At 58.5% G+C, this 25,553-nt stretch overlaps 2 protein-coding genes across 4 annotated transcripts; one reads left to right on the plus strand and one right to left on the minus strand.

Annotated features, from left to right (window-relative positions):
- Nucleotides 1–1,290: 1,290 nt before the first annotated feature.
- On the plus strand, nucleotides 1,291–3,246 carry TRAPPC5 (trafficking protein particle complex subunit 5). Its single transcript, XM_008249159.4, has 3 exons — nucleotides 1,291–1,422; nucleotides 2,406–2,523; nucleotides 2,640–3,246. The coding sequence occupies exon 3, from the start codon at nucleotides 2,652–2,654 to the stop codon at nucleotides 3,216–3,218; it is 567 nt and encodes a 188-aa protein (XP_008247381.2). The 5' UTR covers nucleotides 1,291–1,422; nucleotides 2,406–2,523; nucleotides 2,640–2,651; the 3' UTR covers nucleotides 3,219–3,246.
- Nucleotides 3,247–5,269: 2,023 nt separating this feature from the next.
- FCER2 (Fc epsilon receptor II) lies at nucleotides 5,270–14,541 on the minus strand. Of its 3 annotated transcripts, none has more exons than XM_051835526.2 (11): nucleotides 14,402–14,541; nucleotides 11,941–12,042; nucleotides 11,060–11,173; nucleotides 10,780–10,833; nucleotides 10,277–10,339; nucleotides 10,032–10,091; nucleotides 9,851–9,913; nucleotides 9,664–9,753; nucleotides 6,378–6,529; nucleotides 6,150–6,256; nucleotides 5,270–5,552 (listed from the first exon to the last, which is right to left on the minus strand). In XM_051835526.2, the coding sequence occupies exons 2-11, from the start codon at nucleotides 11,960–11,962 to the stop codon at nucleotides 5,324–5,326; spliced, it is 954 nt and encodes a 317-aa protein (XP_051691486.2). In that variant the 5' UTR covers nucleotides 11,963–12,042; nucleotides 14,402–14,541; the 3' UTR covers nucleotides 5,270–5,323. The 3 variants fall into 3 exon arrangements, with proteins under 3 accessions (XP_051691486.2, XP_051691487.2, XP_002722072.2); XM_002722026.5 differs by lacking the exon at nucleotides 5,270–5,552 and adding an exon at nucleotides 5,602–5,894; XM_051835527.2 differs by lacking the exons at nucleotides 11,941–12,042; nucleotides 14,402–14,541 and adding an exon at nucleotides 11,620–11,745.
- Nucleotides 14,542–25,553: the final 11,012 nt, after the last annotated feature.

Genomic DNA, 25,553 nt, shown 5'->3' on the forward strand with positions numbered 1-25,553 from the left:
ATGGAGCTGGGCCTCGAACCCAGGCCCGCTGCCATAGGATGTGGCCCAAGTAGCAGCTTAACCACTGGGCCAAACGCCTGCTCAAGACGAGTTTATTATTTTTTATGAAGGTCATGCATGGGTTTTTATAATATGAATTTTCTATACAATTAAAGTTTATTTCTTTGAGAGCGAGCGAGCAAGCTCCCATTGACTGGTGCCCCCCACCTCTCCCCCAAACGCCCCCAAGAGCTGGAGCAGGGCCAGGGAGAAGCTGGGAGATGGGCACTCCACCAGGTCTCCCGCGTGGGTGACAGGAGCCCAACTACTTGAGCCATCCCTGCTGCCTCCCGGGGTCCAGCTGGGGTCTCGCGGGATCTGGGGAGCCAGGGCACGGACTCTGCCAAGATGCAGGGGTCTGACCCTCGGCTAAACTCTTGCTCCCTAAAGGAAAATTTTAAAGATCCCTTGTATGCACAAATTTCAAAATTCTTTGCACCAAAATAGGTTTATCTTTTTTCTTGCATTTTAAAGAATAATTTATTTATTTGAAAGGCAGAGTTTTACAGAGGGAGAGGGAGAGAGAGAGAGAGAGAAGGAGGGAGGGAGGGAGAGGGGAGGGGAAGAAGGGGAGAGGGGGAGTGGGGGAGAGGGGGAGAGGGAGAGAGAGTCTTCTACCTGCTGGCTCACTCCCCAATTGGCCAAATGGAAGCCAGGAGCTTTTCTGGGTCTCCCATGTGGGTGCAGGGCCCATGGACTTGGACCATCCTCAGCTGCTTTCCCAGGTACATTAACGGGGAGCTGGATTGGAAGTGGGGCAGCCCGGACTGGAACCCGTATGGGGTGCTGGCATCACAGGTGGCAGCTTTATTTGCCTTTTTTTTTTTTCACTTTTATTAATTTCATTTCATTTTATTTTTGAAGGGCAGAGAAACAGAGACGGAGAACTCCTACCCGCTGTTCACTCCCCAAATGCCCGCAAAAGCAGGGCTGGGGCTGGGTTGGAGCCAGGATCCCAGAACTCAATACCCGGCTCCCACCTAGGTGGCCGGGGACCCCAGCAATGGAGCTGTCCCCAGCTGCCCCCCAGGGGGTGCATCAGCAGGGAGCTGGAAGCAGTGGCCTCATTACCACGCCCCAATTTTATCTTTCCATTCCATTTTCCACTGCACGCTTTGAGATACCCTCAACGAGCCCGAGGCTCACGGCTGCAGGAGAACAGATGCCCACACAGCTAGCAGGCTGGGCCCACAGCGGCCAGGGCGGTCCCCACCCCGGCACAGCCTCGACCTAAGCGGCAGGCTTCGCGCGCCCCCTTGCGGCAGCTCTCGGCTATTACCCTGAGCGCCCCGCCTACAAGCCCGGCCCGCCGCGCGCCTGCGCCCGCCGCACCTTTTACGGCGCCGTAAAGCACCTCGGCGGAACCGACGGCCGCAGTTGCAGGTGAGACCCGGCCTGCCCGCGGCCCCTGCCCACCCGGGGCCTTCCTGGGTTCCCGGACCCCAGCCCCTTGGACCTATGGGTTCTGGGCCGATGTCACAGTGTCCACCGTCTCCGGCCCACCCGCTCGGGATCGCCGTGGGTGGTCGCGCGGAGGGAGGGTGGGCTCCTCCCCTGCTCACACTCCCAGCCGGAGCTGGGGAGTTGGGGGTCCCGGCCCAGGTCACCCCCTTCCTTGCAGCCCGGCAGAGGCAGGGTCTCGATTACTTTCCTCTGCCATCTCGCGGCTGTGCTGCCCCTGGGCCCCCTCCCATCGCTGACCTTCGCACCCCCGACGTGGACCTTGTTGGGAACCCCTCAAAATTCCCAGCCTCCCCCCCCCCCCAACGGGCTCTGGCCTGCTGCGTGCGTGATGGGGGCGGGGTTCTCAGCTCCCCGCCCCCCACCAGGGCAGCAGCTCCAACCGCAGTGGGCGAGGGTGGGACGGGGGTCCTTACCCCCTCCCACCTCTCTTCCCGCACCCACATCTTCGGCTCCTGGCTTCCCCAAACCCCGTGTCTGGAAGCGGGCCCCTCCTTTCCCTCCCTCTAGTTCTCCCTTTCTCCCAGCCGCCGCCAGGCTCTCGCGTGGGGCTGGGGGCTCCTGACCTCTTCGCTGGCCTCTTCCTTCGCGTCTGGAGAACGCAGGCGCTTCCACGTGGCCCTCGCAAGAGGCGGGCTTCCTGCGTGCCCCTCGGAGCTGTGCAGGGTTGGAGGCGGGGCGTGGCCCGCGCCCCTTCCTGGCTCGCCCCGTGGGTCTCGGCTGTGCTCCGAGACCCTCTAGGCCTGTGGTTTTGGCTCACTCCTACCCCCGGCCGTATTTCTTTGGCTCACTGGGGTGGTCCGTGCTGGAGCGCATGGCGAGCGATTGATTGCCACCTGTCTTGACGCCACCTGGCTTGACGCCCCCGCCCCTAAGCCCCAGGTGTCTCTTTACTCCTACCGTAGGTGGCCGTGAGAGCGGGCATGAAGCTGCTTTGCTGAAATAGTTGCCTGGAGCGCCAGGGTTGGGGTGGCTTCCAACTCCCCCTTCCGGTCCCCTGTTGTTCCCCTGTCCGCCCAGGGGGTAAGTCGGTCCCTCCCACGTTTGTCTCTGGCTGGCTAAGGGAAGTGGGGGGGGGGTGGCAGGGACACCCCTGCCCCTTCGCCCGCCGACGCCCGCGTGCGCGCGTCTCCCCGCAGGGCCGCGGCGGCATGGAGGCGCGCTTCACGCGCGGGAAGTCGGCGCTGCTGGAGCGCGCGCTGGCGCGGCCGCGCACCGAGGTGAGCCTGAGCGCCTTCGCGCTGCTCTTCTCCGAGCTGGTGCAGCACTGCCAGAGCCGCGTCTTCTCGGTGGCCGAGCTGCAGGCGCGCCTGGCCGCCCTGGGCCGCCAGGTGGGCGCGCGCGTGCTGGATGCGCTGGTGGCGCGCGAGAAGGGCGCGCGGCGCGAGACCAAGGTGCTGGGCGCGCTGCTGTTCGTGAAGGGCGCCGTGTGGAAGGCGCTGTTCGGGAAGGAGGCCGACAAGCTGGAGCAGGCCAACGACGACGCGCGCACCTTCTACATCATCGAGCGCGAGCCCCTCATCAACACCTACATCTCGGTGCCCAAGGAGAACAGCACGCTCAACTGCGCCAGCTTCACGGCCGGCATCGTGGAGGCCGTGCTCACGCACAGCGGCTTCCCGGCCAAGGTCACGGCGCACTGGCACAAGGGCACCACGCTCATGATCAAGTTCGAGGAGGCGGTCATCGCCCGCGACCGGGCCCTGGAAGGCCGCTGACCGGCAGGGAGATAAAGGATGCAGAGCACCCTGTGGCCAGTGTCTTGTATGGGGGGCTGGGGCGGTGAGGTCCCGGCCTCTGGGCTGGTGCTTATGGTGGGGGGGAGGGGCAGGCTGAGACAGCAGGTAGGGGAGTGGGCGTGGCCTGGGGCGCAGCCTCCCCTGGCCGCCCCCAGGTCTGCTGGGTCCAGAGGCTGCCGGACCCCCAGGGCATCCTCAAGGAGAGAGGAACCCAGAGTCGTCCAGACACTTAAAATACTCTATAATTATTCTGAGTTTTTGTTGATGGGAGAGAGAGCGCCCATCTGCTGGTTCACTGCCCAAATTGCCTGCAGCAGCCGGTGCTGGGCTGGGAGCCAGGAACTCCATCTGGGTCTCCCACGTGGGTGGCAGGGACCCAAGTACTTGAGCCATCGCCGCTGCCTCCCAGGGTGTGCGTTAGCGGGAAGCTGGAGCCCCGTATTTGAACCCGGGTACTCCCGTGTGGGACCTGGCCACCTGAACTGCTTGGTCTGCCACTGCCGCCGAAGTTTAAAACACATGGCAATATGGGACCACATTTTCCTTATCCAAAAACTGGCACCACGCACCAGGCAGCTCTCCCACCTCCCTGCACTCTTCCTCCCAAAGAGAAGTCCCTGCAGGGTTGGGGTGCCGCCAGATCTTCCCGCCTCCCTCTCCCCGCCCAGGCCCTGAGCAAGCCCGCTCTGACAACCGCAGGGGCCTTGGGCTGGCTGCGCCTCGCTGGCGCAGATGGGGGAAGTTTAAGGCTGGGGAGGGCAGCTCTTGACGTGCTGTTTAGGACACTTCCCCCCACCCCCGCCTCTGGCTGCTGGCAGAGGCAGTGAGCCCAGGTGGGTTTCCTGTCGGGAAGAATAAATAGAAACGGAAGCACCTGCCCTTGGTAGCATGGGGGGTGGCCATGGAGTAGCTGTAGGCTGGGGGTGGGGTGGGGGAGTGGACCCAGGGTGCAGTTAGGGAGGCCGGAGCAGGTGACAGCCTGGATCTGAATGAGCCTAGGAGGCCGACAGGTGCATGGGTTGAGGAGGGAAGGAGGGTGGTTGCTCTGAGAAACAGATCACGGAGCCCAAGGCAGGCCCTGGGCACCCTGGACCTGCCTGGGCCGGGGCCAGGTGACAGGACGCTGGGATGGCACGGCCAGCACTGAAGGATGCCAGAGAAACGTGAGGAGACAGGCTGCTCCCTGAGGGGCTCCGGAATGGGAGGGGGGAGGGGCTGGCCCAGGATCTGCAGAGGGGGAAGAGAGGGCTCTTGGGGGGGCAGCACGTGCAAAGGCCCTGAGGTGGGGAGGGTTTGGATGGACACTGGACTGGGGCTGGCGCTGGTGGGCAGCTTCCCATCGCAGTGGCTGTGACTCGGGTGCCCTGGGCTGCCAGGAGGGTCTCCCTAGGGCCCCCACGGGTGGGTGGGGAGGGGAAAGAAGGCGAGTTCAGCACCGGCCCTTGGTGAGCCCGAGAAGCCACATCACCTCCTTCCTCGGTCCACAACACAGGTTCTGAAAGGAGAGGTGGCTTGTCCATGGCCACACAGATTGATTAGCTTGGCAAATACTTACTGAGCACCTACTAAGCACCACGCCTGGGAGACCCAACAGAAAAGGAGAGAGAGGCAGCTGCCCTGGGGGAGATGGGCGAGAAGCCCACCAGGGAAGGCTGTATTTTGCGGAGCAGGACATGGGGAGAAAGTACAGCAGGGGGCATGGAGTTGGGGTGTCATTTTAGGTGGGGGAAGGGGTGCTCGGGACAGGCCTCGTGGGCAGCAGAGACTTGGGGAACGGCACGTGCAGAGGCCCCGAGGTGGGCTCAGTCTGTGTTAAAGGGACAGTGAGGACCCTGGAGTGGGGGGTGGGTAGCTGGGATCCTACCAGCTTCAAGGGGTCCTGTAGAGCTTTGGCTTTTTTCTCAAGTCAGAAGGAAACTTCTAGAAGGTTTACAGGCAGGGATGAGGGAGAGGCAGAGACAAGTGCCCCAGGATGAGCAGTGGCGGGAGGAGGAGGGGAGGGAAGTGAGCCGGTGCAGCCGGGCCTCTCACAGGGGACAGAAGTATTCCATTTTATTGTATTTGAAAGGCTTCCATCTGCTGGTTCACTTCCTAAATGTCCCCAACAGCCAGGGCCGGGTCAGGCTGAAGTCAGAAGCCCAGAACTCCCTCCGGGTCTCCCGCGTGGCTGGCAGGGACCCCAGTACTGGAGCCGTCACTGCTGCCTCCCAGGTGCGCATTGGCAGGGAGCCGGAGTCAGGAGCGGAGCGTGGACTTGAACCCAGGCCCTCCGGTGTGGGAGGCAGGTGTCGTGCTGGGTGGGCGGGGATGCTCCTGACCAGACGGGGGCCACAGAGGAAGCACTCAGGTTGCAGGTGGCATCTCCGTGCCATTCCCTGCAGGGCTGGGTGCTGTGGAGCAGAGTGGGTCAGCCACCCCCAGATCGCCTCAGCATTCAGCAGGCATCTCAGGCTTGGCTGGGGGTCCTCGGGGTCCGGCCGTGCAGGGTGGGGGAGGGGCCCTCAGGCTCTGCGCGGCCCACATGTGGCCAGGCGCTCGCACACCCAGGCATCCAGCAGGCTGCGGCAGAAGGCGTCGTTCCACAGCCCCGACCCCTGCATCATCACGCAGTCCTCGCCCTGGCCTCCATTATTGGGCTCCCCCGGGTTCCAGTTGCTGGAGCAGACAGTGCGGGGTCAGACGATGTGGCAAGGAGAAGGAGCTCTCTCCCTCGCAGCCTGGCTGCATCCCTGGGAATCGGGGCCACCCCCACAACCCTCACCACAGGTCCCCCTGGGTGAGGCTGCCCCTGGGACACTCCCTCCCCGTCAGTGCCCGGAGCTCCAGCCCCCTCTGCCCCCCAACCAGGGCCTCCCGTGCCCGCCCTCCTGTACCGCAGGGCACACCCTGCCTGAACCTGAGCCCTCTCACCTGTAGTCCATCCGGCTCCCGTCTACCCAGATAAACTCCCCCTCTATGTCCAGGTCCCGAAGGCCAATCCAGGAGCCCCTCTTGCTGACGTGTTTGGACAGGAAGTCCTGGTAGGGAGAGGGGGAGGGAGGACAGGGCTGAAGGACTGGGGCAATGTGCCCGGATCCTGCCCACCAGCTCCAGGAGGCTGTGGTGGGGACGGTCCAGCCACAGCCCGAGCCCAGGCACCTGCTCCTCCTGGCTGTGGATGCTGACCAGCCGCCCTTGCAGGTTGTCACAGGCGTACCGGGCGTGGATCCACTGCTTGGAGCCCTCACCGAAGTAGTAGCACTTGCGCTGGAAATGGACCCAGTTCTCCGGGCACGTGTTGCACGAGGAGCCTGGGGTTGCACACAGAGGGGAGGCTCAGGGGGCGACATCTCTCCCAGGGTCATTCCCAAGTTCCAGCTGACAGCAGACCCAGCCCAGAGCCTGGAGGGTGAGCTCACTCTGATGCTGACACCCCGGACCGGCTCACTCAGCAGCACTGGTGGCCACCAACGCCCCCATGGTTAGCAGGACGTCAGCCACCAGCCCCATCACCATCGGCATCTTGTAGCTATCAACAACGTAACTGCCAGCAACATCTCCACCAGCCCCTCCATCATCATCACTGTAAACACCATGGCCAGTGGCATCTCAGTTGCTGATGGTTTTGCTATCCATATGAGGGGACTCCAAAAAGCTCATGAAAAAGTGGATTTCTGGTGCAGAAACCTTTTGAAATCCATGCGTAGTTTTCCATAATACACATTTTCCACAAGCTCTCTGAAGTATCCCCATAGAGCCATGGTTGGCAACACTTCGGTCACCAGTTCTGCTGTCAGTAACACCTCAATTGCTAACTCCATGACCACTACATGCTCATGTTCAACAACACTTCAACCAGAAGTCACCACAACATTCCTGGCCATTAGCACCTGTGCCGTTGACACCATCGCCACAAATGCCTTTGTGGTTAGCAGGACCTCAACCATCAACCTCTACCACAGCCACCACTGTCGTCAGCAACACCTTCACCACAAATACCTCTGTGGTTAGCCTCATGGCAACCACCAGAACCATCATCACAAAAACCTCCACGATGGGAAGTACTTGGAACACCCAAATTCATCATCTCAAACACCCCCATGACAGGAAGTACCTCCAACACCATCACCACAAACACCTCCATGACAGGAAGTACCTCCAACACCATCACAAACACCTCCATGACAGGAAGTACCTCCAACACCATCACAAACACCTCCATGACAGGAAGTACCTCCAACACCATCACAAACACCCCTATGACAGGAAGTACCTCCAACACCATCACAAACACCCCCATGACAGGAAGTACCTCCAACACCATCACAAACACCTCCATGACAGGAAGTACCTCCAACACCATCACAAACACCTCCATGACAGGAAGTACCGCAACCACCACCACCATCACAAACACCTCCATGACAGGAAGTACCTCCAACACCATCACAAACACCTCCATGACAGGAAGTACCTCCAACACCATCACAAACACCCCATGACAGGAAGTACCTCCAACACCATCACCACAAACACCTCCATGACAGGAAGAACTTCCATACCATCACCACAAACACCTCCATGACAGGAAGTACCTCAACCACCCACACTGTTATCACAAACACCTCCATGACAGGAAGAACTTCCATACCATCACCACAAACACCTCCAAAGCCAACAACATCCCCACCACTACCTACACCATCTCCAACACCGACTTTTCCGATCACACCAACCACATCCTAATCACCAGCAGCAACAGAAGGGAGTGCTGTGGCCATGGCTCGCGGCTTTAAAGTCCCCACTGTCGCCACCAGCAGCTCCAGTTAGGCCCCTTGTGAGCATCGTGGGCAGCACCTCCACACCAGCTCTCCAGGGGTCAGCTGGGTCCCTTCTTCCCTTCTCCCCTACTCTGGGGAGACTCAGGCACTGTTGTTGTCACCAACCCTCCCAGGTTGGGGATTAAGCCCCTGCTGCTGGGTGAACTCCATCTCACTTTCAAGTAGATTTTCTTACAGTGATAGGGAGGGAGGGTCCCTTTGCCTTGATTTTTCAAGGGGGTTGTCCTGGGCCAGCTTCTTGCCAGGAAACCAGAACCAGCACCCAGCCCTCTGACAGTGCAGCACTCAAACGGGAGGAAACTGTCCCTGAGGGGCTGGTGCTGTGGTGCAGGGGGTTAAAGCCCAGGCATGCAGTGCCAGCATCCCATGTGGGCACCAGTTCAAGTCTCGGCTGCTCCACTTCCAATCTGGCCCTCTCTTAATGTACCTGGGAAAGCAGTGGAGGATGGCCTAAGTCCTTGAGCCCCTGCACCCATGCGGGAGCCTGGAAGAAGCTCCTGGCTTCAGATAGGCTCAGCTCCAGCCATTGTGGCTATTTGGGGAGTGAACCAGTGGATGGAAGATCCACCCCCCACCTCTCTCTCTAACTCTGTCATTCAAATAAATAAAATGAATCTTAAAAAGAAGAAGAGGAGGAGGAGGAGGGTGAGGAGGAGGAGAAGGTGGAAGGGGAAGGGGCAAGGGGGAGGGGGAGTAGGGGGAGGGACAAGGGGAGGGGGAGGGGGAAGAGAAGGGGGAAGGGTGGGGGAGGGGGAGAGGGAGGAGGAGAAGGGGGAGGGGGAGGAGGGGGAGGGGGAGGAGCGGGAAGAGGAGAAACCATCTAGGAGCCCTTAAGGAAACTTCTGGAAAGCATTGTGGCTGTCTCCAGGTTACGGGGCTAGACTTTGGAGGAGGGCCTCAGAGACCGAGGAGGAGCCAGGAGGTGACCTGAGCATGAGTACGACCCCAAGGGGACCACTGTGGGGTTTCCTGCTGGGATTCCCAGAGCCACCCCACATCCCAGGGGACAGGGACTCCACGCCTTTTCTCTAGCTGGATGGGGGCAGCTGGGGCTTCCCAAAGGTGCAAGACCCAAAATCAAGGGCAGGACTCCCACCCCACATTCAGAGTGGCTCTCTCTGCCGGCCACTGGGGGAGAGGCCACTGCCCCCATCCCTGTAGACACGACCCCCCTGCAGCACAGTCACCCAGTCTCCCACGAGGGCTGCGGCTCAGGCAAGCCTGCTGAGGAGCCCTCTGGCTCACTCGGCAGAGGGAACAGCAGCAATGGGGGTCGAGCGGTGGTCAGCGCTGGAGGGCGTGGGAGCCCCACCCCCACCCCGAGTTGGTGGTGGGAAGTCAGAGAGACTGGAATGGGCGTTTTCATGTGCCCTGCATCTGTCCTGGCCTGCCATGAACTTACACTCCAGTGACACGCCACTGCCTCACATCACACACACATGTGCATGCTGCCACATGTGTGCTGTCCCATGCCGTCCGCTGCATGCACACACACACACAGTGCACACCTGCTGCTACAGGCCCTGGCCAGTCCCACACCAGCCCCTGCACGACGCACAGGCATGGATGCATGCACACATATACACACACATGCACCTACTCACCGTTAGACACCAGGATCTCCATCCATAGCTTTGCCACCTCTTCCTGCAGTCGCTCCAGCAAATCAGAGGCAGTGCGCCTCTCGTTCAAGCCTGGGGGGCCGGGCAGCGCTCAGATACCACCGGGTAGCCCCTCGCCCTCCCCCTCCCCCTCCTGGCCCTCTCCCTCCCAGCCCCTCCCAAGCCTCACTCTGGGACTTGAAGTTGCTCAGATCCTCTCGGAGTCTGTCCAGGTCCCAGGAGAGCCCAGAGTCTGAGGGGGCACAAAAGGGCAGGGCTGGTCTCAGGGAGGGCATCCTCGTGGTGACACGTACGACACCGCGCCTCGCCCCTCGCCCCAGTTCTCTCTCACCCTGAGACTTGTCTCTCACCCTGAGTTCTTGTCTTCTGGTTGGATCGAAGCTCCTGCAGCATCTGCCACATCTCAGAGGCTGGTGGTGGTGGGAGGGGGGCAGCTCAGGGGTGAACGAGTCATCAAGGTCCCCCTGTGTCCCCCTACCCACCCTCGGTCCCTCTGCCTAGCTTCTCACAGTCACCTGCTCAGATTTCAGGTCATGGGGTGGTGGGGGCATGGTGGTCTTGACCCTGAGCTGTCACCCAAGGTCCCCTTGCTCACCCTGGGATTTCTGGGCCATCTGGTCACCCTGGTATCTTTGCAGATCCTTGGAAACCTGAGAGACTGGGGCAGTAGGGGAGAGGAGAGACATCCTCAGAACCCTTACAGGCTGGTCTTTGAACCCAGCCCAAACCGCAAGCACAGGGGACCTCCCACTCCGGCCTCATGGACTCAGCAGCTGCAGTCTTTTGCTTTCTCATGTTTTTGGTGGGGGGAGCCAGAAACACAGGGAGGAAGGCACAGGTGCAACGAGAATGAGCATGGGTGCCCAGGAGAGAGTAGACAAGCGGCAGGCACTATCTGAGTCTTAGCTTGTGGATGGCTCACAGCCCTGAAATCACGCCTACTTCCTCCCATGCTATTAGAAGGCACCTCACCAAGCCTTGGAGGGTGGAAGGAACACAGCTTAGTTCCAAGACCCGGCGAGGGGTGTTCCCACAGAGATCAGTGGCAGAAGCTGGACGAGAACCCCTGCCCCTGCCTCCACCCCGGCCCCTCCATACCGTTCCGGGCAGCAGCCTCTTCCAGCTGTTTCATATCCCTTAGGGTGTCCCAGTCTGGAGAGGAGGGCACAAGAGGAGAGGAGGGGGCTTGTCAAGGGCCCCCAGCTGCCCGCACCCCATCAAACACTGGGTGGGGGGCAGGGATGCTGGCGGGTGGGTGGAGCATGGGAGGGGGCTGGCGGGATCAAGGGGACAGATGAGAGGGAGCAGCTGGGCTCCGAGGGAGTATCTGGGAGGGACATGGAAGGCTCTAAGGGGTTGGGGCCGGGGCTGTCCTCACGCCACAAGAGCAGTAGGGTCAGCAGCCCAGCCCACAGCGCGGCAGTCACCAGGCCCATCAGCGCCAACTGTGTCTCCCGGCCACAGCATCGCTTCCTGGGAGACTCCGAGAACCCTGCGGGGTGGGGTGGGGGGCGTGAGGGGGGCAGAGGAAGCTGCCTCCGCCCCTCTTCCTCACATGCTGCTGTCACCCTGCCCGCGTCGACTGTCCAGCGTGTGTCCGTCCACACTGCTGGCCCTCTGCCTGCTCCATTCGACACCTGCTCTTCCTTCTGCATACGCTGCCCTGGGCAGGTCGCCATCCAGAGACAGACCTGGGGCCGGGGGCTGGGCCCCCTCTCCCTTCCTTTCAGCCCTCAGCCCCCAGCTTGACGCCTGGGCCAACCATACTCTGAGAGCAGCTCCCAATCCCAAACCCCCTCCAGAAACCCCAGGTCCCGTCCTGCCCCTACACTTGAGGCCCTCCCAGACATCGGCTCCCCCCAGGCCTCACCCCCGGCACTTGAGACCCCCAGAGCTCCACCAGGAAGCCCCACTGCAGCCCCCGGCCCCTCCCCTCACCCTGGCTTTGAGAATCCATCGAGCGGAATCCACTGAAGCCGCGTCCCACTCCACTTGGCCTGGACTCTGGGCTGCCTGTGCCCCAGCCCGAGCCCCTGCTTTGCTTCGGTGGTGTTGAGTCAGAGAAGGGAGGAGCCCTCAGTTCCTTCCCCTACCTGGCTCTGAGCCAGGGAGGCTGGTCGGGGCTCACCTCCCCAGTCTCTCAAAAATTCACCCTACTTTCCACAGAAGGCCTGGGGAACCCCCTCCTTTTCTAAGTTATAGGGTTGGAGGTCAGGGTCCTAGCTTCGGGTCAGTGGTGGCACCAGCGAGCCCTCTTACCTGAGTATCGACTCTCCTCCATGGTGGCCCTGCTTGGTTGCTCCCAGAGATGGGGTGCTCACTACCTGCTGAGGCAGTCCACGTCACGGCTCTGGCTGAGATCTGGGTTTTAATGAGGCTGGTTAGGATTACCCGCCAAGCTCTAGTGACTGGCACAGGATAACGTCTGTGACTTAGAGAACTCAGTGACCCTTGGCTGCTTTGTTTGGACCCGGGCCTGAGTCAGTATTGAGGTCAAGTGGAAGATGGATGCTAGAGAAGTCCCCACCAATGTGGGACCAGAAGCAACCCAGAGCCCATTCCCCGCAAGGTACACAGCAGGTGTCCAGTGTGCTGAGAGATCTCGGCTAGTAGTCGAGCCTCAGAATCTCTTCTGAAATGACATTAATCTCTGCACTGTCGGGCAGTGGTGGGTGTGTATGGACGTGTGAAATGCCCTCTGACGACTGCACAGAAACTCCCAAAATATCAGCCTCCCCTGCCCCCCTCATGTCCCCTACCCCAACCCGCAGGGTTCTCGGAGTCTCCCGGGAAGCGATGCTGTGGCCGGGAGACAAGTGGCTGCCTGTGCAACCCTGGCCTGGAGCTTGACTTTCCTGAGGCTCAGCTTTGCCCTCTATAGAATGGGGATGTTGATATCACCGAAGGCCCGAGGCTGTCACAGGCTCAGACAAGATAACGACATACGAGGAGGGGATCTCAGAAACTTAGTGGATGAAATTCTCTTGAGATGTTTGGTCTGGCGGTTAAACTGCAGGTTAAAAATACCTGTGTCTCATATCGGAGAGCTGGGTTCGAGTCCTGGCTCTGCTCCTAATTCCAGCTTCCTGCTAGTGTGGACCGTGCAATGACACACACCCATGTGAGAGACCTGGATGGAGTTCCTGGCTCCTGGCTTTGGCCTGGCCAACCTCCAACTGTTATGGACGTTTGAGGAGTGAACCAGCAGATGGGAGCCCTCTCTCTCCCTTTGTGTGTGTGTATCTCAAATTTAAAAAAAAAGTAGAGTTGCGGCTGGCGCTGTAGCACAGTGGGTTAACGCCCTGGCCTGAAGCACCTACATCCCATATGGGCGCCGGTTTGAGACCCAGCAGCTCCACTTCTGATCCAGCTCTCTGCTGTGGCCTAGGAAAGCAGTAGAAGATGGCCCAAGTCCTTGGGCCCCTGAACGCAGCAGGAGACCTGGAAGAAGCTCCTGGCTCCTGGCTTCAGATCGGCACAGCTCCGGCCATTGCGGCCAATTGGGGAGTGAACCAGAGGATGGAAGACATCTCTCTCTCCCTCTCTCTCTCTCTAACTCTTTCAAATAAATAAAATAAATTTTTAAAAAAGTAGTTTATTTTGGTGCAAAAGGCTTTGAAACCCATAATCGTCCAAGTAATCCATAACACGCATTTTTCATGAACTTTAGGAGCCTTCTCGCAGGCGTGGATGTCCCAAGTCTTTGGCACCAAAATGAACTGAGCTCTTGACTTTGTTTTCTAGGAGGTATCCAAAGACCTCCTCACATGTGAGGCTTTCGGCTCAGGGATGCACACAGTGGGTCTTCAGATCCTATGCATTTATCAGGCACCTACTGTATACCACATTCTCTTGGAACATACAGAGACTCCGTCTCCTGGGCCTCAGCCTTCTCCACTGCTCAGGCACGCACTGTGTCCTTGAACTCAGTCCTTCTCAATGCACCTACTTGTGCTAGCCAGCAGGCCCAGGGTTCACTGGCTGTCACCCTCCCCTTGCTGGATGACCGTGGGCAGGTTGCTTGCCCTCTCTGAGCCTCAGGGGGCGTAGGGGTGCGGGGCAGCCAGACCTTCAGCCATCGCGGGAGGAGGCCAGAGATGTCATCGTCCCAGGGCCGCTGGGCTTCCTGAGCCCGAGCTGACCAGACCCGGGCCTGAGTCCTAGCCTCTCCGGGGGTAAGTGACTCGATCTGCACATCTGTAAACTGGGCGTGAGCCACAGCACTGGCCCGGAGCAGGTACCTGGTTAGAAGTGCTGTGGGGCCACTGTCTGCACTGCCTCTCCCTGTGACAGTGTGGGACCACAAGGGCCAGCCACGTACTCACCTCTGAGACTGGAACTCGAAGCTGGGATTTTGACCTTGAGTCCTGTTTGCTCTTGCATCCGGGGACACGGCCTCATGGTGGGGTGTTGGCTGCTGAGTGCCAGACTGCCAGCATCCCAACACCAGCCCATCTCGCCAACCTGAGCTCCTGCCCCTGCCTGTAACTGTCTATGGCTTCCGAGGGCCCTCCACGCACAGCCGCCAGCAACACATTATGCTCATCTGCTCAGTCACAGCAGATGGACGGCCCATACGTCCCCAGAGTGGACACCTGCACACACGCCTCCCAGTCCTGCCCACCTCCCTTCCCCACCTGTGCAACCCCCGACACATACACACACACACACCCATGGACAACAGCCACACACGGCCACTTGCGGCCACACGTGCACTCACATGGCTTTGGAGTGTGTCCCTCAATCCTGGTGTGTGGGGCCGGAGAGGGTGCTGGGGGGTACCAGGTGGCGTCCAGACCCTGGAGGCACAGGACCAAGGCTCAAGCCCCACAAGGGAAGTTCTCTTCTGAAAGTGGTCTCGCCAACCACTTCTGCTTCCACAGACCTAATTCTGGGCTTGCCACCGGATACCCGTGTGTGTGCCACACACACGGGGAAGTCCACGCTATTATTATCCACGGGGCTCACGGAGGCAAACCCGGGGGCCAAAGGCACGGGAGGAGGTAAGTTCCAGAGCCAGGAAGTGAACCACAGGCGTGACTGTGTCCTGGGGCCAGCAAGGAGGGCACAGCACAAAAGACACAGGGGCCCCCACCCGAGCCCAGTGTCCATCAATGGTTGCCTTGTGCGATTCGGAAGCTCAATTATTTGTGCCTCAGCACACTTAGTTTTCACCTGCACCCTGGGCACGCAATGCTTTGGCTTCCAGTGCTGGCTTACGAGTGAAGCTGTGTGGGCACAGAGAGGCTTAGCAGCTTGCCTGAGGTCACACAGCTCACAAGTGGATTTGAACCCAAACCGCAGGGGTTGGGCACCTGCAGCCCACACTGCTGTGCTGCCCTACACAGACCCCCAACAGTCTCGGTCCACTGTGCTTTTCTTCCCTGGATCCCTTCTACACTCTCAGCTACAGGGGGAGTGTCCTTCTCCTGAGTCTGCGTCCCTGGAGGGGCCGTCCCTCACTGCGGAGGACGTCGCCTGTGTGCCCCATCCAGGCAGGCTGCAGCTTGACCTCAGTCCCCACCATGAGGAGGAGGGACCTGGCAGGAACGTCCCCTGAAAGCCGCACCCTAGGAAGCAAGGACCACGTGGCCTCCTCTGCCACCGTGGATCCAGGGGACCTCTGGACACTCCTGTTGGATGAATATCTCTGGTGGGCTGAGCCTGTTCATCCTGATCCCCCACCCCCTCCAGGGTCCCTCTCAAGCTTCAGTCTGGGCCATCACGGGTCCACGGCAGTGCCTGGCACGTGGCCGAGGTTGGGCGGAGTCATCAGGTGAGTGTGGGGGCCCTTGCTGGGAGAGCAGAGGGCAGCGGGAGGCTGTGTGTGTGTGTGTGTGTGTGTGTGACACGGGGAGGGGGCTGCTCTGGGGACCAGGAGGGAGGGAAGACCCAGGAGGGTCTGTATTTTCAGGACAAGGCAGGAAGGGGGGTGCTGTCACAGGGACCAAGCAGGTGCAGTGTCATTAGAGGCTGGCTCAGGGGTGCCCTAGCAAGGGCTGTTGTCCAGTTCTGGGGGCCGCAGATGGCAGCTGCTCAGGGGCTGGAGAGAAGCGAGCTGCTGGGGGACATGATGTGAGGGTGGGACTCAGCTGAGCTGCCCCAGACTCTGGGGAACAAGTCCTGGGGGAGCTGGATGGAGGACGTGGATGGAGGGTGCTTCTCAGAGGTCCCAAGCCTAGGTGCACCTGCCAGGGTCCCATGTAGACCCTCCAGGTCTGGGCAGGTCACCACCTGCTGGGTCCCAACACTCAGTCCAAGCTGGACAAGAGGACACTCTGGGGACCCAGGCAGGCCCGGCCACACACCCGCCCCTGACCACCTTCTCCTCTTGCACACTTTTGGGGGAAAAACAGGAAACCAATGCGGATGTGAGCATCAGATCTGAATATGCTGGTTCTCTTTTTGAGCGAGCCTCACTCACCACCCATCCTACATCCCAAATTCGCAGGAACAACGCGGGGCTGCAGCCATGAGGACCCCTCTGCTGGGATCCCCAGCTTCAACTCAAGCCCAGTGATGCTCTAATCCCAGCCTTACCAGGGGCTTGGTGCAGAGTCCCAGCCACAGCGCTAACTGAAGAAGCTCAGCACCTAGGACAGAACCCTGCGCACCTTGGAAAGGACCCTCCCTTCTCACCCCCTCCCCCTTACGGAGCTGACCCCATGTCTCCACCTTCTGGCATGGTATTAGAAGGAAGGAAAAGGTATATATTTGAATTGGTGGAAAGGAGGAGGTAATAGACTTGTCAAATCCAGGGGGAGATGTCTTAATTTTTTTTTTAAACTGTACAGTGGGGACAGCACTGTGGTGCAGCAGGTTAAAGCCCTGGCCTGAAGTGCGAGCATCCCATATGGGCGCCGGTTCAAAGTCACAGCTGCTCCTCTTCCACTCCAGCTCGCTGCTATGGCCTGAGAAAGCAGTAGAAGATGGCCCAAGTGCTTGGGCCCCTGCACCCACAGGGGAGACCAGGAAGAGGCACCTGACTCCTGGCTTCAGATCGGTGCAGCTCTGGCCATTGACGCCATTTGGGGAGTAAACCAGCAGAAGGAAGACTTTTCTGTCTCTCCCTCTCACTGTCTGTAACGCTACCTCTCAAATAAATAAATTTAAAATAAAAACTGATACACTGTTGTTGTACATACATACTGATACAATGTATATGACACCCAATGAGTAGATCAGAGCCACCAGTGCATCTACCACCTATCTCTTTGTGTTGGAAATATTCAAAATTCTGTTGCTGTTTTGCAATATGCAATGAGTTATTGTGAACTACAGGGACCCCACTGTGCTACAGAATGTCAAAAGTGGGGCCAGCGCAGTGGCTCACTTGGTTAATCCTCTACCTGCGGCGCCAGCATTCCATATGGGCGCCGGGTTCTAGTCCTGGTTGCTCCTCTTCCAGTCCAGCTCTCTGCTGTGGCCCGGGAAGGCAGTGGAGGATGGCCCAAGTGCTTGGGCCCTGCACCCACATGGGAGACCAAGAAGAAGCACCTGCTCCTGGCTTCGGATCAGTGTAGCTCTGGCCATAGCGGCCATTTGGGGAGTGAACCAACGGAAGGAAGACTTTTCTCTCTGTCTCTCTCTCTCTCACTGCCTAACTCTATTTGTCCAATAAATAAAAAAAAAAATAATGCCAAAAGTGACCCCTTTTGTCCCTTTGCACCCTCCACCTGACACCAGTCTTCTCAGAAGCTAAATCCCAAATTTGGGCTTCTCTGAACGGCATCTTGTGCAGTGCCTGCAATGCTTGTGTCTCACAGCAGAGTGCCTGGGTTCGAGTCCCAGCTCTCTGCTGATGCACCTGGGAGACAGCAATGATGGCCCAAGTGCTTGGGCCCCTGCATCCATGTAGGAGACCCGAAAGAAGCTCCTGGCTCCTGGCTTCAGCCTGGCCCAGCCCTGACTGTTGTGGGCATTTGGGGAGTGAAGCAGTGGGTGCCTTTCAAATACAATGAAAGGGCCCAGCGCTGTGGCGCACTAGGTTAATCCTCTGCCTGCCATGCCAGCATCTCATATGGGTGCTGGGTTCTGGTCCCAGTTGCCCCTCTTCCAGTCCAGCTCTCTGCTGTGGCCCGGGAGGGCAGTGGAGGATGGCCCAAGTGCTTGGGCTTCTGCACCCGCATGGGAGACCAGGAGGAGGCACCTGGCTCCTGGCTTCTGATTGGCGCAGCGCTGGCCATAGCGGCCATTTGGGGAGTGAACCAACGGAAGGAAGACCTTTCTCTCTGTCTCTCTTACTGTCTGTAACTCTACCTGTCAAATAAATAAATAAAAATCTAAAAAAAAAAAAAAAAACAAATACAATGAAAACAAAATAAAATTTTAAAACCAGGAACATTGCTTGGAAGCATCCCTCCCCAGCCCCAGCTCCCCCCCCAGCCCCCCGCATCCTGCCTGGGGAGGGCCTGCATGGCTGGATGTTGGGTGCTGGCTGCTGGCTCCTTCTGACTCATGACTGTGCTCACAGCCCAGAGTCCCCACCCTGCCCCAGCCAGGGAAACCCCCATCTCGGCCTCCCTGGAGTGTGCCATGTGGCTCCAGCAATCCCTGTCCCCTCGGGCCTCAGTGTCCCCACAAGCCTAGGGTCCCGAGCCCATCACCCCTGGCAGGAGCTCAGTACTATAGGAAAGCGGGAATTCTGAAGAAGCAGAGCGGGGCCTGCGGTGGTCATGGTGACTGAGCCAGGTGAGGAAGGTGGTGAGGGGTCCCCGATACACAGGTGCACACTCAGCACTATCACCTGCCAGGCCTCACAGACACACACGTGACGGACACATGTGATGGGGCCAGGGACACCCAAGCACAGCACAGCTCAACCACAGGTGCAGAGACAGCACCGGGAACCCACACACATGCAGCACACAACACACACACAACACTGTGAGCCACACACACACTGTCCACAGACATCTACACAACACAGACCCAGACCCAAACACACACACACAACCCACGGATGTTTACACAACACATGCAGCCCACAACACACAACACACACACAACACCATGAGCCACACACACAGCCCACAGACATCTACACAACACAGACCCAGACACACATACACAACCCACAGATGTCTACACAACACATGCAGCCCACAAAACACAACACACACACAGCCCAGACATCTACACAACACAGACACAGACCCAGACACACACACAGCCCACAGACATCTACACAACACAGACCCAGACACACATACACAACCCACGGATGTCTACACAACACACTCAGCCCACAACACACAACACACACACAATACCGTGAGCCACACATACAGCCCACAGACATCTACACAACACAGACCCAGACACACATACACAACCCATGGATGTCTACACAACACATGCAGCCCACAACACACAACACACACACAGCCCAGACATCTACACAACACAGACACAGACCCAGACACACACACAGCCCACAGACATCTACACAACACAGACCCAGACACACATACACAACCCACGGATGTCTACACAACACACGCAGCCCACAACACACAACACACACACAGCCCATGGACATCTACACAACACAGACCCAGACACACATACACAACCCACGGATGTCTACACAACACATGCAGCCCACAACACACAACACACACACAGCCCAGACATCTACACAACACAGACACAGACCCAGACACACACACAGCCCACAGACATCTACACAACACAGACCCAGACACACATACACAACCCACGGATGTCTACACAACACACGCAGCCCACAACACACAACACACACACAGCCCATGGACATCTACACAACACAGACCCAGACACACATACACAACCCACGGATGTCTACACAACACACGCAGCCCACAACACACAACACACACACACAATACCGTGAGCCACACATACAGCCCACAGACATCTACACAACACAGACCCAGACACACATACACAACCCATGGATGTCTACACAACACATGCAGCCCACAACACACAACACACACACAGCCCATGGACATCTACATAACACAGACACAGACCCAGACATGCATACACAACCCACAGATGTCTACACAACACACGCAGCCCACAACACACAATACATACACAACACCATGAGCCACACACACCACCCACAGACATCTACACAACACATGCAGCACACAACATACACTATACACACACAACACTGTCAGCCCCACACACACCACCCATGGACGTCTACACAACACATGCAGCACACAACATACACTATACACACACAACACTGTCAGCCCCACACACACCACCCATGGACGTCTACACAACAAGACACAGAGACCAGACATAAAATCTATGGACACAACATCAGAAATCCACATACACACAATGCCATAGGCATACACAACTGGAACACACACAGGTGCACAGAGACAGTGAGAAATACATGGAAACACAGATGGATACAATACAACCAAACCACACACACATGTACAACACAATCAAACCCAGATGCAACTCTGGACATCTACACAACACCAACACAGAGGTGCAGATCACACAAGCAAACCACACACTCATAAACACACATACACACAGGCACAACACAGGCTACAGACTCACATGACACAGAAACAGGTAACTACATAGACATACATGCAGGTGCACACGAAACACACAGCATAAACACAAAGACAGAGACACTGCAGTCAACCGTAGATGCACAGTAGGTACATCACATACACACAGAAACACACACAGCATGGAACACACACATGCACCAGCACATAAACAGGGACATGCATATAAACGCACAACACCAGGGGCCGACGCTGTGGCGTAGCAGGTAAAGCCACCGCCTGCAGTGCTGGCATTCTATATGGGTGCCGGTTCGAGTCCCGGCTGCTCCACTTCCAATCCAGCTCCCTGCTGTGACCTGGGAAAGCAGTGGAGGGTGGCCCAAGTGCTTGGACCCCTGCACCTGCATGGGAGACCTGGAGGAAGTTCCTGGCACCTGGCTTCGGATCAGCGCAGCTCTGGCCATTGCAGCCAATTGGGGAGTGAACTAGCGGATAGAAGACCCCCCTCTCTCTCTGCCTCTGCCTGTAACTCTACCTCTCAAATAAATAAATAAATCTTTTAAAAAAATTCACAACATACATGCACACAACACACACATACAGAGACATGTAACACAAAGATGTGACACAGACACCCACGCAGGTGTCCAACCATGCACGCGCGCACACACACACACACACACACACCCCGTCTGCTGGGCTGCAGAGCTGACGGATGAAAGCCACCACCTCCCCCTGCAGGCCTCAGTTCCCCCTGTGGACCCTCCCACCTCCTCTCACCAGCCCTGGACTCCACTCCCCCACAATCCTCACTGACCTCCCCCCCACACCCCGTCTCTGTCCTTAACCCCGGGCCATCCTGCGCTTCATTTCTTCATTCACTCACTCAGCGGGAACTGGTTTTCATTGTATTTGAAAGGGGGGGCGGAGAAGAAGAAGGAGGAGGAGGAGGAGGGGAGGAGGAGGAGAGGAGGAGGGGGAAGGAGGAGGGGGGGGAGGGGGGAGGAGGAGAGGGAGGGAGAGGGGGAGGAGGGGGAGGGAGAATGAATCATCTGTCTACTGCTCACTCCCCAAATGCCCACAACAGCCTGGACTGGGCCAGGCTGAAATCAGGAGCCCGGAACTTCATCCAGGACTCCCACACGGGTGACAGGGACCCAGGTACTTGGATCATCACCTGCTGCCTCCCAGGGTGCGCATTCACAGGAAACTAGAGTCAGGGCTAGAACTAGGACTTGAACCCAGGCCCTCCCAGATGACTTAACCACTGTGCCACACTTCTGCCCCTCAAAGCGAGGGTCTTTGGGCTCCCACAGTGGGCCAGGCACTGTGACAAGCACTCAGGGCCACAGCAGCAAATGACCCATGCCTTCGGAGCTGGCGAAATGGACAGGTGTGAGATGGTGACAAGACACAAAAAGCAGGTGGGGGCGGAGTCACAATGGTGCTGGGGCAATAGGGCAGTTGGGGGAGCCCTCTGAGTGCGCTATGTTTGAACGGGGACTTCTAGAAGGAATGACAGAACCAGCCTGTGCAAATCCAGGGGAAAGGGTTGTTGTCCTGCCCCCCAACAGCAAGCGCAAAGACCCTGGGGCCTCCTGGTGCATGATGTGCTGGGTGAACACCATCAAGGGGGCCGGGGTGGCCAGAGCAGAATAAGCCAGGCATGGCCCCTGCCCTGAGCTGACCATAGCACTGTCCCCTACCCCCTACCCCCAGCCATGGGCCAGAGCCCTGCATGTCTGCCCCACTGTTTCCTGGCTCGCATGCCCCAAGCATCACCTTTTGCTCTCTCTTGTCCATTCCCTTCAACGATATCAACAGCAGACGCTCCTCCCCTGGCCTCCCCAAGACCATCCTCAGGCCTTCCCCTGAATGGCAGCCACCTCTGCTCCCCACATTCAGTGTTCCATGGCTCCCATCTGCTTGGGGCTTGAAGTTTCAGGCTCCCCCTCCCCCCCGCAGCCTGGAATTCAAGGGCCTCTCTAGCCACACCGAGACGCCCCAGTACCTGAACCTGCTCTGGCAATGCCATGCCCCTCTGCTACCGCCAGGCCTTGGCGCCGTCAGTCCCCCCTGCTTGGAATGCCAGGTTGCACCGAGGCCTCCCTGGCCATGCAGACTGGGCTGGGAGTGTCTCCACTGAGTCCTCTGTGGCCCTCAGGTGCCCCCTGCATCCAGCCCCTGCACAGGCCCCTCCTGGGCCCACTGCTCCCCAGGGACAGGACCTGTGCCCCCTCCCCAGTGGCATACTCCCCCCATGCTCCCCTCACCTCTGGGGGGAAGTCACCAGGGAGAGGGAGGAGGTGTGGCGAGCACCTGGGTCTGCACTTCAGACTCCCCAGTCCTGTGTGTCCTTGGGGGACTGTGATGCGTGGTCTGGGGTCCTCAGGATGAGACCCCCCCGAAGCTTCAGGAGGGAGTCCCAGACCCCCCACCCAGCCCAGCCCCCTCTCCCCTAGGTCTCAGCCCATCCTGAGGCTCCAGGACTGGACTGGGCAGACTCAGGGACTTCTCTGAGAGCACGGGGTCTTGTGTGGTGGCCCCTGGCCCGAGATGCAGCAATCCTAGACCTCAGACGCCATCTTCAGGGGCCCAGCCCCAGACCCTTAAGAACTTTGGCGTGGGAGTGTGTCCCTCCACCCCCACCCCCCAGCCCCTGGCTGTTTTGTGCGCTGGTTCCCAGGGTGGGAACACCAGTGCCCCCTGGTGGGAGCACTCGGTCACTGCCTCCTCTAATGAGAAATCCTCTAGTGGGAAAAGCAAGAGATCCCTGCTCCACTCCTTCCCGCCCTGTGTTTCCTCATCTGCAAAGTGGGGTTGTACACAAGGATTTCAACGCAAATGCTGGGCACAGGCAGGCCCTCAGGAAAGGGAAATATTTCAAACTTTTTTTAAAAAATGTTTATTTTATTTATTTGAAAGGCAGAGTCACAGAGAAAGGGAGAAACAGAGACTTTTTATCCACTGGTTCACTCCCCAAATGGCTGCAACAGCCAAAGCTGGGCCAGTCAGAAGCCAGGAGCCTGGGACTCCATCCAGGTGCCCCATGCAGGTGCAGGGGCCCAAGCACTTGGACCATCCTCCACTGCTTTTCCCAGGAGCATTAGCAGGCAGCTGGATGGGAAGTGGAGCAGCTGGGGCCTCAATGTACGCCCACAGAGCATGCCAGCATAGCAGGTGGTGGCTTAACCCGCTGCGCCACAACACTGCCCCTCCCCCCCCCCCCGCCTCCATCTTATCAGGACCCTGTGATGACACTGGGTGTGCACAAATAAGCAAGGATCATCTTGCATCCCAAGTTCCTTCTTGCAGGGTTGGGCATTGCGGTGCAGCCACCTGGGGCACGTGCACCACCTATCAGAGTGCCGGCTCCAGTGCCAGCTGCTCCACTAGCGATCCAGCTGCCTGCCAATGCACCCTGGAAGGCAACAGGTGATGGTCCAAGTACCTGGCTCCCTGCCCCCCATGTGGGAAACCAGGATGGAGCTCCTGGCTCCTGGCTTCAGCCTGGTGCAGCCCTGGCTGCTGTGGGCATTTGGAGAGTGAATCGGAGAACCAGCAGATGGAAGATTCTCTCTCTTTCTCTGCCTTCCAAATGAAGTGAAAATAAATAAATATCTTTTTTAAAAAATCCTCAACCTAATCTCAGCTGTGAAGCCCCTTGTGCCGTATGAGGTGGTTTCTGTTTTCAGGGATTAGAATGTGAGCTTCTTTAGGGTGCAAATATTCAGTTGGCTGCAGTACCCTAGGAGGAATATTCTACAACTGCCATTATCATCATCATCGTCATCATCATCATTCCCATTTGATGGATGCAATAACTGAGGCTCAGAGAGGCAGAGTCATATCCTGAGGCTCACACAAGCAAGTAAGCGGCAAGCATGGGTCTCGGGCTTGGTGCTTCCTCTGGGCACCGCCCACATGCACCCATTCAAGCGTCTGCACCCAGCTCCAGGACACAGAGGAGTCCATGCCCTCCCGGGAGCTTATGGGGAAGGGGCTGCCAAGGGCAGGGGGACAGCACAGCTCAGCTCAGCTTTGGAGAGCCCCCGGGGGCTTCCCCAACTCCTCTGCCTTCCTGCGAAGAAGGCATCAGATCCCTGGGATCCAAGGGGGTTTCCTGGGATGGGGGGCAGGAGCAGGAGGCTAGGAGGGACAGGCTCCTGTATCTTAAGGCCATTTCCTTGGACAGTGGGGTGACGGTGGGGCCGGTGCATCCAGGAAATCCTGGTGGGACTCCAAGGTCACCAACCACTTGCTGACTCAGCCCCAGAACAGTGGTCAGGTGGTCACTGAGTGGGGGCTGTAGGGGGGCTGTGGGGGGTGCACCTTCTACAAGGGGTCAGAGAAGTGGCTGGAAGTTGTCCCTTCCCCGCCCGGCCTCCAGCAGAGCCCCCGTGGCCTCTCCAAGGCAGACTTCACCTCTCCTCCCCACTCCCACGCCGAGCTTGGGTGCTGGAGTCCCCTGAAGTCGGCGCTGAGAGAACGGAAGCTTAGCCCAACAAAGGGACGAGGGTCACCAGGGTGGGCGCCCCGAGAGAGGATCGCGGTGGCCTTCTGCAGAGGGGCACAGTCAGGCTCTCGCGTCCCCCGCTGCGGGATGTCCTGGGCCACCTGCACGTCTTCCAGGAGGAAGCCACCGCCAGACGCCGGCTGTGGACGCCCCAAACCGTGAGCCCAGACCAAGCTCTTTCCTTCCCAGGAGCTTCGCTCAGGTGTTTCATGACAGAACTGCAAAGCTGTCCGCCCACAGCCACAGGCAGGCCAGAAACGCGAGGGAAGAGGGATTTCCTCCACCGCCAGCCTCCCACCCGGGCGTACCACGCCTCTCTGTCCTCATGGCCTCCTCTGGCTGCGCGGCCACAGCAGTCACAGCACGGACCCTGGGATTTCTCAGCTTTCAGGTGTTCAGGAAAGCTGGATGTCATGTTCTGGAATGTACCGTATGCTTGCTTTACCGTGGATCTGTCCGCCCCACGTTCCTCAGCCCACCCCTCCATCCACCTTATTTATTTAAAAGGCAGCGGGCTGGCGCTGGGGCGTAGTGGGTTAAGCTGCCGTCTGAGGCGCTGGCATCCCATATGGGCACTGGTTTGAGTCCCGGCTTTTCCACTTCCAATTGAGCTTCCTGCTAATGACCTAGGAAAGCAGCCGAGGATGGCCCAAGTCCTTAGGCCCCTGCATCCATGTGGGAGACCAGGATGAAGCTCCTGGCTCTGGGCTTCAGCCTGGCCCATCCCCGGTGGTGCAGCATCTGGGGAGGGAACCAGCAGATGGAAGATCTCTTTCTCTCTCTAATTCTGACTTTCAAATAAATAAATAAATCTTTTT

Source organism: Oryctolagus cuniculus, assembly GCF_964237555.1.
Source record: "Oryctolagus cuniculus chromosome 16 unlocalized genomic scaffold, mOryCun1.1 SUPER_16_unloc_1, whole genome shotgun sequence".
Lineage (NCBI taxonomy): Eukaryota > Metazoa > Chordata > Mammalia > Lagomorpha > Leporidae > Oryctolagus > Oryctolagus cuniculus.